The sequence below is a fragment of the Mesoplodon bidens genome, assembly GCF_964165515.1.
Source record: "Mesoplodon bidens genome assembly, chromosome: 1".
Classification (NCBI taxonomy): domain Eukaryota; kingdom Metazoa; phylum Chordata; class Mammalia; order Artiodactyla; family Ziphiidae; genus Mesoplodon; species Mesoplodon bidens.
In genome coordinates this window covers 78,034,375-78,048,241 of record NC_138176.1, presented here as the reverse complement: position 1 = coordinate 78,048,241, position 13,867 = coordinate 78,034,375, and the positions used below count along the sequence as shown (strand labels likewise).

The 13,867-nt window shown below is 36.1% G+C and overlaps 1 protein-coding gene across 1 annotated transcript; it reads left to right on the top strand.

Moving 5' to 3' along the window:
* The first annotated feature begins 744 nt into the window (after window positions 1–744).
* LOC308618760 (twinfilin-1) lies at window positions 745–3,773 on the top strand. Its single transcript, XM_081237016.1, has one exon. The coding sequence runs from the start codon at window positions 810–812 to the stop codon at window positions 1,860–1,862; it is 1,053 nt and encodes a 350-aa protein (XP_081093142.1). The 5' UTR covers window positions 745–809; the 3' UTR covers window positions 1,863–3,773.
* The last annotated feature ends 10,094 nt before the right edge of the window (window positions 3,774–13,867 follow it).

Genomic DNA, 13,867 nt, shown 5'->3' with positions numbered 1-13,867 from the left:
TAACTGGTCATAGGAGGAGCCAGTGCTCAAATCCAGATTCTATAATTCTAGAGGTTATGCTTTTTCTACTATGCTACAGTTAGTCCCACAAAAGGAGAAATGAATCATAGCTCTTTCTCCTTAAACAATTTTTAAAAATTAACAGAAATGAGTAAAACTTAGCATAGAATATGGTCAATTGTTTACTCCACATTATGTATTTTACAAGCTAACACTTCTTTCTCAGCAGGAATAGTTGCTTTTTACTCCAACTCCCTCTGGGGTTTCTGCTTTAAAACAATCCTTAATCTTTCTACCTATATTACAACATTATTATAAGGATATCATATATGGTATATTGGGAAACACAGCCACAATATTTTTTAACTCTTCTCATCTAGAGGTAGAATCCTTCTATCTGGGCTGGCCTTGTGACTTGCTTTGAACAACAGAATGTGGCAGAATTGAGAATTCTAGAGCCTTAGCCTCAGAAGTCCTGAATTACTAGACCACATGGAAAAAGAGACCCAGTCAAGAGGCTGCATCAAGGCCTCAGATATGTGCTGAGGTCATTTAGACACACCAGCCACAGCTGAGGTGCCAGATGATTGCTGCCACATGGCTGCAGGCAAGACCAACAGAAGTATTATCCAGTTAAACCCAGCCAACCTGTAGAATTGTGGAAAATAATAAACCATTGCTATTTTAAATCGCCAGTCTTTGTGGTTGTGTTTTACGTAGCAAAAATTAACTGACTTGACTTTCTGGAGCCGCCGGCCGGGGCCGCTCGCTGCACTCAGCGCCGGAGCCGGGAGCCCGCGGCCGCCGCCATGTCCCATCAGACCGGCATCCAAGCAAGTGAGGATGTTAAAGATATTTTTGCCAGAGCAAGAAATGGAAAATACAGACTTCTGAAGATATCGATTGAAAATGAGAAACTTGTGGTTGGAGCGTGTAGGCAGCCTTTAGATTCCTGGGATAAGGATTATGATTCCTTTGTTTTACCCCTGTTGGAGGACAAACAACCGTGCTACGTATTATTCAGGTTAGATTCTCAGAATGCTCAGGGATATGAATGGATATTCATTGCGTGGTCTCCAGACCATTCTCATGTTCGTCAAAAAATGTTGTATGCAGCAACAAGAGCAACTCTGAAAAAGGAGTTTGGAGGTGGCCACATTAAAGATGAAGTGTTTGGAACAGTAAAGGAAGATGTGTCATTACATGGATATAAGAAATATTTGCTGTCACAGTCTTCTCCTGCCCCACTGACTGCAGCTGAAGAAGAATTACGACAGATTAAAATTAATGAGGTACAAACTGACGTGAGTGTGGACACTAAGCATCAAACACTACAAGGAGTAGCATTTCCTATCTCTCGAGAAGCTTTTCAGGCTTTGGAAAAATTGAATAACAGACAGCTCAACTATGTGCAATTGGAAATAGATATAAAAAATGAAATTATAATTTTGGCCAACACAATAAATACAGAACTAAAAGATTTGCCAAAGAGGATTCCCAGAGATTCAGCACGTTATCATTTCTTTCTGTATAAACATTCCCATGAAGGAGACTATTTGGAGTCTATAGTTTTTATTTATTCAATGCCTGGATACACATGCAGTATAAGAGAACGGATGCTGTATTCTAGCTGCAAGAGCCCTCTGCTAGAGATTGTAGAAAGACAACTACAAATGGATGTCATTAGAAAGATCGAGATAGACGATGGGGATGAGTTGACTGCAGACTTCCTTTATGAAGAAGTACACCCCAAGCAGCATGCACATAAACAAAGTTTTGCAAAACCAAAAGGTCCTTCAGGAAAGAGAGGAATTCGAAGACTAATTAGGGGTCCAGCTGAAACTGAAGCCACTACTGATTAAAATTATTACAATACTAGTTTTTTTTAAAGTCCAGCTTTTAGTACAGGAGAACTGAAATCATTCCACATTGATGTATAGTAGGGGAAAAAATTGTACTTTTTGAAAATCAGCACTTTTCACTTCTGTGTGTTTTTTAAATTAATGTTATAGAAGACTCATGATTTCTATTTTTGAGTTAAAGCTAGAAAAGGGTTCGACATAATGATGTTTAATTTCATCACAGTTTTCATAGAGTGATGATTCCACACTTTCACATAGTTCTTAAAATTTTATAGAGTTGGGCCAATTCCAGAAAATCTAAAGTAAGATACAATTCTTATTACTCTTCGGTGATACATCACTTTTTTTTCTTTAAGGGAGAGAGAAAGACCTTAAAATATTCATTCCACTTAATGAATATGTTAAGGACCAGATTAGATTATTTTCTAAGCTGAAAACTTCATGTGCCTAGGAAAAGGTGCTCTGAAGAGCAGTGCTCACTCAGACTGTGAGATCATGTCTACAACTTTTAGAAACAGTGCTTTATTGCAGCAGTCTCTTCTATTTGACTTTTTCGTTTTTTAAATGGCATTAAAATTTCAGAAAATCAACTCACTCTGAAACATTAAGGGTACCAGATATATACTGCAGGATTTCTGATGATGTTGAAAGACACGTTGAAACTGCTTTAGTAAATGCTCTTTCTAGTGCTTTAAAAATTTTCCATTTCAAAAGTAAGTCATTTCATTATATGTAGTGTGAGACCAAATATTTATGTCCAATTGAATATTAAATTAATATCATTCAAAACCAAAACTAAAGTCAACAATATTGAAAAAGTTTTAAACATCGATTGATTTCTCTCTAAAACCATATATTTATAGGCAAATATTCAGATTTAACAAAATTATTTTAAAGTCCTAGTACTCATCAGCCTAACACAGGAAAACGAATCTTGTTTCAATTTATATCTTATTTCAAAACACAGTTAACTGTTTTCTAATGCTTTGCATTTTCAATTACAACCTACAGAGATTTTGAGCCTCGTTTTCTTTGATACTTGAAATAGAGGGAGCTAGAAAACTTCATCGTGTTTAATCTGATAAACCTGCTGCAAGAGCCATACTTTAGAGGACTTTTCTAAACGAACTGTGGGGATCCGGGATTTAGAATTTCTTGATCTAAACTTTGTGCTGCATAAAACAAATACCAGAAATGTACATTTCATAGTATAAAATATGAAACACTCATTTGTACACTTTATTATCTAAGGTAATATATGCACCTTTCAGAAATTCAATGTGTGTTCAACTAAAAGCATGTTAGAATAATTATGAGTTGACAGATTTTTTTTCTAGAATTAAGAGTATTTGTGTGGGGTTTTGTTTGTTTACAAATAATCAGACTATAATGCAAAATAATTGACAGTAATGTTGCACTTGTTTATGAAAGATATACTTTTAAGTTTTTCCGTGGGTGCACACATAGACACACATACACACAAACTACTGCATTGAGAATTCTGGAGCTGTGTTGTTGACCATAGGCCAAGCTGCTGAAGTTGTTATTTTCGGTCAGGAAGAAAGTTAACCTGTCATGAAGGTATAAAATAATTTAGTAGTGAATGTTTTTCTCTACCATCCATGTGCAATTATGCTCTTAAACTCTATTACACTACATGAAAGTAAGTGGACATTCCAGAATATAGATGTGATTATATTATCTTAATTATTATTAAACCAGTGATTGTTGAAAATCAATGATGCATTTGTTGTAGAGTATAACTCATCGTTTATGTTTTAGGTGATGTCATCATAACAATAGAAGGTGAATAAAGTATTCCCAGTGAGTTTATATAGCAGTGAAGAATTACATGCCTTCTGTGGACATTTTATAAGTGCGTTTTATATTGGAATAAAATTTTTTTCTCTAAAAAAAAAAAAATTAACTGACTTAACATTGGTGAAGAAAATGACATTGGTATATAGTGGGCACTCAATAAATGTTAGTTCTGATCTTTTATTTCTCTATTTTCTGTTGCTGTACAAATAAATAATTATTATTTATTGATTTAAAACAACATAAATATTTCTCTGATCTGTAGAATACCATCAAATAAACTCAGTAAACATGGCTGGCATCTAAATAGACTAAAGGGTTTGGACAGTACATTTTTATTTGTAACATAGATGTAATTTTATAATGTGAACATATGCAGTATGTGCAATTTATGACTATCCTACTCAGGGAATAGGAGAGCAATGTGTGCCAGATGACAAAAAATAATGGGATGAAGTTGATGCTGTCAGAGAGTTAGAGCAATTTTGTTTGACAAATTCAAAGTTCACACATAGAAATATGTGATTTGGGCAAATAAAAAATGCAAGAAAATGAGATCTGTTCTAGCCAAAAATAACCTGAGATTTTTGTTTGTTTGTTTTTAAAACATATGTAGCATATTTCCTTTAAACTACTCTGCAAAGGCAGTTCCTAGAAATAAAGGAAGGCAGAAAAGAAGAAAGAAAATAGGGAGACAAGAAAAAAAGGAAGGCAGAAAGAAAGGAAGAAAGAGTAAAAGATGATCTGTTCCATTCCACATTCTCCTATCCAATTAGAAAATGCTGTATTTTATATCGAGCCTCTTCTGGGAAAGTTATACCTAGGATACTAAACCCTGGGAAGTCTCTCATGAGAGAAACCTATTTAACTTTATTAAAGACACAGGTTTTCAAATTTAGTTTATAATAGAAATTTTTATTGTTGTAATTATTAACATACTCTAAGATGCACACTAGGGCACTCTTTTTCAAACTACAGGTCATAAAACCATTACTAGTTTGTGAAATCAATTTAGTTAACGGGTCTTCATGACCATCACTTCAAAAACATGAAATAAAATGGGTTCAAATTGAATAGAACAGGTCAGAGCATAATCCATATAGAAAAGCTACATTTTGTTTCATGAAATTTTTCTTTCTGCTGTGTGTGTGTGTGTGTGTGTATGAATACATATGCATATATGTATGTAATTAGCTGTGATATTAAAAGTATTTTTATGAATCAGGATCAAAAATTTTTATTATATTTCTAATTTTTAAATGAATGATACTTTAAAAGTCATCAGGTGATTCCATGAATAGTTTTTTCAAGGAAATACCATTTCTTTAATGTGCATCAAAAATTGGAAAAACATAAGTTATATGATTAATTAATTAAATTCTTGAATATATAGTACCATTTTTCAGTTATGAAAGTTAGGCATTAATTTAGATTAAACTTTTCGGTATCATACAATTTAATTATTTTATTATTAAATTTAACAACCTGAACGTTGATTGTTTAAAAATGTGATAGGCTTCTAAATTTCACTTTTTTTTTTTTTTTTTTTTTTTTTTTTGCGGTACACGGGCCTCTCACTGTTGTGGCCTCTCCCGTTTCAGAGCACAGGCTCCGGACGCGCAGGCTCAGCGGCCATGGCTCACGGGCCCAGCCGCTCCGCGGCATGTGGGATCTTCCCGGACAGGGGCATGAACCCACGTCCCCTGCATCGGCAGGCGGACTCTCAACCACTGCGCCACCAGGGAAGCCCTCTTATATATTCTTGACACCAAAACTCTCCTCATACAAATTGCCAGAGCAGTCTACAACTCATAATAACTTGAATATAAATGTGTTTCACCTAGACTAGAAGTGAAATGATTAGTAAATTATTACTTTAAGGATTTAGAAATATGAAAGACTGACATCTGATCACATTACTGTGATTATTCAGTATGTGCTTCTTTCAGAATCATTTCAGCTATTCTAAGAGCCTCATCAATCCTGGAAATAAAATAATAACTATCATTCCAAATTCAGAATAAAGAATTCCAGTTACAAATCATGTGAACAACTTAATATATTACTTTAGGGTTTCAAATTTCCATCATGATTGGTATCTATTAACTGAAAGATAATGGATTTGAGGCAAACCTACCATGATGTCAATCCCTTCTGCTGTAATATTTGTGGTATATGATGAATGTGTCCTTAGAATTATAAAATCTCTCTTTTAATCAATCTTCCTTACTATGATTTTCCTTGAAAACAAAAATGAATATATTCATCTGATTTAGAATTCATTTTGATAATAATTATAGTCTTGTTTTTTTCATGGAGCTTCAGTGTTGCTGTCACTGCTCAGAAGGCAATACCACAGACTGAACTCAGTAATCATATTTTCTCAGTGTCCTTCATTGAATGTACTCTGTTGTCTGGTATTTCTAATTTTCAGATTATAACACTATACATGCATCTTGATTATAAGGAATGTCCTATCCCAGAGAGGAATTCACAAAAGGTAATCATGAAGCAATTATAATGATGTCATTAGCTCCAGAATATTTTCTAGATATGTTCATAAGGTTGTTTTATGTGCAAGACAATGTGAGAACCCTGTCACAAGTTTAGACTTAACAATAGGCATGTGGACAAAAGAAGCCTGTGAAAACAAGCGGATTCAGGTATTCATTTTGTCTTCTTTTGCACTATTGAAAGCAAATTCCTTTTGTCAGAGTCTTAGGTCAGGAAATGTAATCGCCATAATAAAGTCTATGATAAACATAAAAGTTCTTGGATTTCCCACTATGTATGTGTTGCCTGGTACAATAATGTGACTCTATAATTGTTCAGATCTGGTAAAATGTATATCAAAATTACTTTCATCAGGTTCATTAGAATTTGTATGACCCTAACTTTTTAGCATGAGATTAGCAATTTTTATAGTTGTGGTACCTTCATTTAGAATAGTCCCTGGTTCAAAGTACATAGTCAAAGACGTTAATGAATCATGGTATTAATATGTCAGAATAGGATCTTTGAGTTCAGTAGGCAATGCAGTGAAGGGACTAGTCAGGAGAGGCTGGAACTAAGAAGATAGAAATTAGGTGCACCCGCTGTTGTGAATCACATGCTTGAGAATGCTGCAGTAATCACATGTAGAGGGGGAAAGAGCTGGAGTTCAAATCCTGATTCCCCCCAGTTCACCAAAAGACACAGGCATACAATAACTTGAGGGGAAAATTTGAATTAAGTTATCTTATAATTTGAATGTTGTAACAAAGATAGAATCATACAATGCTTGGGTAACTTCTCGTTTGGAGCTACAAAACTCTTTTAAGAACTAATCAATCATGTAATCGTAAATACAAACAGAGGCAGCAAAGATCCCAAGGGCAATAAAACCATCTGCTATTAGTGATAGTTTCTAAATGCTGCAATTAGGACCTACATCCCCAGGAGTTTTATTGATATCACATTTAAGCTATATTTAGTACCAAACTGTGCGATAGGACATAGAGTGCAAAATCCAAGAGGAGTGGCAAACTCTCAGCAGTGAATTGTTATTCCTTGTAACAAATTGCTCCTAGTCTGGAAATATCCAGAAAATAAATAGCAAGAAGCAACCATCTAGAAATTGGATAACCATAACCAGATAATCAGGTGCATTTTCAAAGCCAAGTTGAGAAAATAATCTCAAAAGTGGGTGGCTGCATGATTCAATGGAAAGTGCACCAAATGGAGTGACAAAAGATCTTGCCTCTCCTGACCATCACTCATTAGCTGTGTAACATTAAACAAACCTCCCAATTCAACATCTAGAACAGTGCCTAGCAAGTGGTAGGCACTCAATAGTTGTGGATTGATTGAATTTTAAATAACCCTCCCTTCTAGGGTATGGATTTCCTCAACTTTAAAGTCAATGTTCATAGCAGCACTATTTACAATAGCCAAGCATGGAAGGAACCTAAATGCCCATTGAAACGTGAATGGATAAAGAAGATGTGGTACATATATACAATGGAATACCACTCAGCCATAAAAAAGAATGAAATAATGCCATTTGCAGCAACATGGGTGAATCTAGAGAATATCATGCTAAGTGAAGTATGTCAGATAGAGAAATACAAATATCATATGATAGCAATTATATGTGGAACCTAAAAAATGATACAAATGAACTCATTTACAAAACAGAAACAGACTCACATACATAAAAACAAACTTATGGTTACCAAAGGGAAAATTGGGGGAGGAATAAATTAGGAGTTTGGGATTAACATATGCACACAACCAACAACGACCTACTGTATAGCACAGGGAACTATACTCAATATCTTGTAATAACCTATAATGGAAAAGAATCTAAAAAAGGATATATATACATCCGAATCACTTTGCTGTACCCCTGAAACTAACACAACATTGTAAATCTACTGTATTTCAATAAAATTTTAAAAAAAGTTTAAAAAGTAACAAACAAAAATTGCCTAAAGTAAAATAAAGTCAGATGGTTGTATTAAATGACAATTAATGTAACCTCTAGCCCAAACTGTCCCCAAATCTCCTACATGGCTATAGGTTGCTCAGACATCCTAAGGCCCAGACACCACTAGTTCAGAGCACTAAAGCCAGAGGGAGTGGAAACTCATTTTGCACAAATGTGTTTGGCCAAAGAGATCACAATAAAAAGTAGGTCCAAGTTGTGTAAACTGCCACCCTACAAATATTTTGTTTTTGTGTTATTGCTGAGTATTGAAGACAGCTTCTTATTTATTGGTCTTTACAGGCATACTGCATGAGGCCAGCCTTAAAGTGTCAATTGCATAATTTTGAAATATAGGGACTGAGGAATATGCTCCTAGTAAAGTAAGAGCAAAACTTTAAGTGTTCATGTGTTTTTATTTTTCTTCACTTTATTTGGATAGTTCATGTATCAACCTGGCTTTCATTCCCTCTCCTTTGAAACCATAATATTTATTTTTGTTGAAATCATTTTCTGCTTGGTATGAAAATATACTTTAGTAAGCATTAATACTAGTTAGGGGTTAAGTTTTAATGAAATTTTAAGGCAAAAAAGTCTCAAATCCAGCATGATTCACTTCAAAAGCCTAGGTCAAATATCTCACTCCTCAGGGAAATCTTTTTTCCCACCATTCCTTCCTTTACTCCTTAAGCATCCTGACCTTCCATTAAAATTGTAATATTAGGTGTCGCCTAAAGAAATAGCTTTTCCCTAGCTTCTATCTAGTCTCCTTTCTTCTCTTACTTCTTTCCTCACCTTCCTTCCCATCTCGATCTCTACCACCCTATCTTCATCATTTTGTCCTTTTATTCCTTTTTCAAGATTTTAAGAATGCAGCATTTCTGGAGCCCAACTGTCTGGCTTCAAAATTAAATCCACCATTTAGTGGGTGTGTCACCTTGAACAAGTTACTTAAACTCTCTATAGCTCAGTTTCTACATTGCTAAGTTGATGAGAATATGTACTAATGGTACCTACCTCAAAAGATTGTTGTAAATGTTCAGTGAATTAATATATTTAGAACATTCAAATCATTATGCTGTACCCCTTCAACTTACACAGTGCAGTATATCAATTTCATTTCAATCAAACTGGAAAAAATATATGTTTACAACATTTAAAGTCATGCTTAAACCATACCAAGTTCACAATGGATGTCTACTATTATCATTGCTATTATTTTACAAATATTTACTTGGTTCCTCTGGGCACTTTGTTCCACTCAAGATACTACAGAATCTCTCTTTCAAACATCTTGGGTGTTCTTGAACTACCTGCCACCTTTCTTGCCTTGGACAATATTCATACATATATTTAGATGATCAAGAAACTGTATAAGTGTAATCCACCTCCATGCACTCCCTCACCCACCATCACCCTACCCTGCTTGATGGGCTTACAAGAAGGGAAAGCATTCTCTACATCTGCCCTCGACAATAAACCTGCAAGGAAATAGCTATAACTCACAGCCATGTATCTATTTGTGGCTCTGATTCTTTATATCACCTGTGTTAAAATATCACAATATTTCAGCTGTTAATTGAAGCACTCTGGCGTCTTGAGTTATTTTTATAGTCAACTTGAGATGACATGTGATAGTTCAGATTAATGGAAGCTGTGAGTCAGAAATTCTGTCTCTAGTTATGGTTATAACTTTTAACATGTGCTAACATGTGATATCTGTAGATCATGTGACCTGTAGTTATTTCTAAAATGGGTATTTGAAACACCGAACTTTTGTCATGGTAACACTTTATGCTAAATGAAAGCAACACTTTAGTCTCTCGTAATTTTTTTCTGGTACCACATGTCTTAATAAAAAGCAGTCATTCTAATGTTTTTCAGATGTCTTCAGCAAACCCAAGGGTATTTAACTAAAATAAGCACATACCAGGTGAAATAAGTTTATCAACGCTTACAAGATTATTTGTAAAATGCTGATCATGAGTGAGAAAACAAAGAAAATTGATTTGTAGGAAAGAAAGTCCATCTACTTTTAAAGTTCCTCCAATGTGGAGGGAATAGATTCTTTCTAAGTCTATGAAGCATTCAGGAAACCAATGCACAGTTAGTGTGAACTCTCTAAGAAGGCAGCCTGGAGATCCTTTTAAGTGATGTGAGCAGTGAAGCTCTTTAAATGGGGCTAATTAGCTGTTTGATGTACTTGACAGAGAAAGATGTATGCAAGCAGAGAGAAAAGACTGCAAACACAGATATCCCTGATTGCATTATTGTCCAAAACTTTAATTAATTTCTTGAGGACTATCTTTTCCATAATTTAAAATGGTTTAAAAGATGTACAACTAACAGGTTCAAAGTGTTTCTTTAGCTAATCATTTGCACTGCAGGAGGCTGAAAATTATAGAGCACATTTTATACTCTCCTCAAGCTGTCCAAGAATTCCTTTTACAGGCTCTGGCTTTCCTTCTCCCCCTGTTTGCATACTGGTATTGAGAAATGTGTGACTTGACTTCACTGATATGTTGTCCAAAGCCCAAAAAACCACCCCTCTGTTCTTCATGGCAGGGAAGGTGTAAGTGTCTTTTGGCGTGAAAATGTCCTCTTGGTACATGGGTGTCATGAGAGAAAAATTGGACACCGGTTATGGGCTCAGTTAAAAAATACACTTTTCTAAATTTAAAATACAAATGAGTCTTTCAGCTAGGATTATAAGTTTCTGCAAAATATAGTTCATAATGAAAAAAGTTTGAATAACAACTGTGGACAACTTTCTGAATAAAAATTATGATGGCAGTTTATACACAGCAGCAATCAAAACATAAACATGCAAATAGGTAAAGAGTTGTTTCCATTTCTTTTAGTTATCCAAATATAAATTTTAAATTTTGCTAACTTTGCTTATTTTCTCTTAGTGAGTAATTTTTCTGCGTATGAAGTTTTATAAGGAAGTCCTACTTTAAAATCATTCTGCTAGTATTTTCAGGAAAACAACAAACTTAAGGATCATTAATTTTAAATAAAGACTAAGAAATAATCAACTAAGATTTGTGAGGATAACTTTAATGTCTTATTCTCATATAGGCCATAGCATTATTAGAGAGTAATCCAAATTTACAAAGTTTCCTTAGTAGTCAAAACTGGTATTGAAAGGGACTTATATTAGAGATAACTAAGATTCTTGCCAAAATCATGGATGACACAAATTCTATGAGTTTTTCAATCTCTACACTGTTTTTATGTGTGAGTATCCATAGGACAATTCACTCATTCATTCAATAAATATTTATTGAGGGCTTACTATGTGTCCCAGTTACGGGTGATAGAGCAGGAAAGTAAATAGACAAAACTTCCTTCCAGAAGCTCATGTGATTGTTGGAGTGGGGAGTTTAAACAAACAATATAAATAAGTAATGTAAATATTGTATTAGAAGGTGATATGGCCCTCGAAGGGAAGAGAGCAGAGCACACAGTGTGGCAGCTAGTGGCCCACTGGTGTTTACATGGAGAGGGATGGGGAGAGTTTGAGCAGAAGAGTGATAGAATCTGACTTGCATTTTATGACTCACTCTGGATGCTGTGTTGAGATTATTCTAAAGTGGAGCAAGAGTGGGAATAAGGAGACCACTGTGGAGGCTATTACAGGGATCTGAGTAAGAGACAGTGGTGGCTTGGGCCACCACTGCCTTGGAGCAGGGAGAGCTACAAGCAAACAAATGGTTACAATCCACGGGGCCTGTGTAAGGGCAGCCTTACAATGCTTTCCTTCTGCGCTTTGATCTTACCCTTTATCATCTCCTTCTGGACGGGGCTCCATCAATTATCCTAGCCTATCAATCTCTCCTACTCTATTGCCTTCTTTCCCAAACAGGCCCAAGCTTCTCTCATTTAAAAAAAAAAAAAAAGGAGAGAAAAAAAAAAGAAAAATTTTTCCTTTAGGCTTGGTAAATGTCAGAGGAGAGGTGATGTTTGAGTTGAGACAGAGAATGAGTAAAAGTTTAGCAGGCAGATAAGACAAATCCAGGTGAAGGCAACCACTGCAGGTAGCATGCAAGTTCCTGAGGCTCAAAGAGGCAGACACTCAGGGAACTGTGAGTAGTTTGGTGTTGCTGCAGTGTCCTGGGAGGGAGAGGGAGCGCAGGCAGTTTGAGAAGCAGGTTACCATGTGCCATTGATACTACTCTCAAGAGTTTGGTGTTGCACTTTGACACCATAATATAGGGTGGCGAAGATGGCTCCCATTGGCAAAGAAGGAGGAAGGTGTTGCCCCAAAAACCTCACTCGGCCTCAGAGTAGAGGAAGGTGAGAACTGATCCCATGGGGGATCAGGTGGGGTAAGATCAGCCCCTTCTTAGAAGGCATCATGTAGAACTGGTATCTTTGAGGAGAGGCCCTGCTGACTGGGGGAGAGAAGGCTTGTTCGCTAAGAGGGAGAACTTGTGTTTAGGTGTTGGTCTGCCCAGAGCACTTCAGAGGTGGCCTGCTGGCCAGAGCTGGGGCTCCCCTCCCAAAAATAACCCACTAATCCTTTTAAAAGCTGCACCACAAGCCAATAACACAGGTATTTCAAATATAGCTTTGGGACCTAAATTCAAACTCTAAGTTTACAAAGAGGCACTGGACTACTTTCAGGGGACATTCTGGTGTCCAAAGAAAGCAATTCTCCTTAATAAAATGGTATTTTCTTAGGGCATCCTAGGCTCTAACACAGGGGATTTTCCAAAGGCCCCAGTGAGAAATGTGGGGAGACAATGAGAAATTCTAAAAATAGGAGTAACAATGTGACTAGATTTGTATTTTACAAAGATGCCTCTGGAAGCAAGGTACAGGTGGATTAGAGAGCCAAGAGGCCAATTATGTTGAGACCAATATGGGGGCTTTTGTAATACTTCAATGATAGAAGTGATAGAGACTTTAAAATGTAATGGGCCAGCTCAGGCACATATATCATTTTAATATAAACTCTGGCCATAGGTAAGGAAACATTTGGAAATAAATTTTGGAAGAGGAAAACATAACTGGGGGAAATTCTGCTAGCACTGAACCTCCTTAATAGTGAGAGGCTGAGGACATTAAAGTAGCAATTTATTTGATGAGCAATTGATATCTGGAAGGCTAATGACAGCCTTGTTGCCAGGAGAGCACAGTTACAGTCTCAGCCTGTGACTTTAAAAACTTCACTAGGGGAAAAATTACAGTCGGGCAAGCAGCAGCAGGGCATGGCCTACGGCACAATATGCCGATAACTAAGTCCCAGGGAAAACTGATTTGTGGCTTCTGAGCACATGCATCGAGAGCCTCTGCTATTGACTAGTTGTGGTTCATCGGGATGTAGATCTATCTTGGCTAACAAGAAAGCACTAGAGGTCTGCATTTAGCCACTGAACCAGTCTCCAGAGACTTCGTGCGGCTGTCTTTACCTTCCTACCAATCAACACATCAAAAGCTGAAGAATATATTTTCACTTTCAAAAAATGCAAACTGCAAGCGAGATAAAGTTGCCAAACTAGACTTGAAATGGGGTGAATGATTACAGCCCGGCTCCAGATATAAAGAATAAATCATGTGTGTCCAGCCAGAATTTTCTTATATGTGTCAACAAGAAAGATAACTGAGTGTCTATATACCCAGGACATCCACACCATATTAATTTGACTAGAAAGGATTAAAACCATTTACACTGGCTTTCTGACTTGAATAATTGTAAGCAGCATACTTGCACAGG

Excerpts from the sequence above, each read along its gene's own strand:
- LOC308618760 (XM_081237016.1), top strand. The coding sequence starts at position 810 with ATGTCCCATCAGACCGGCATCCAAGCAAGTGAGGATGTTAAAGATATT.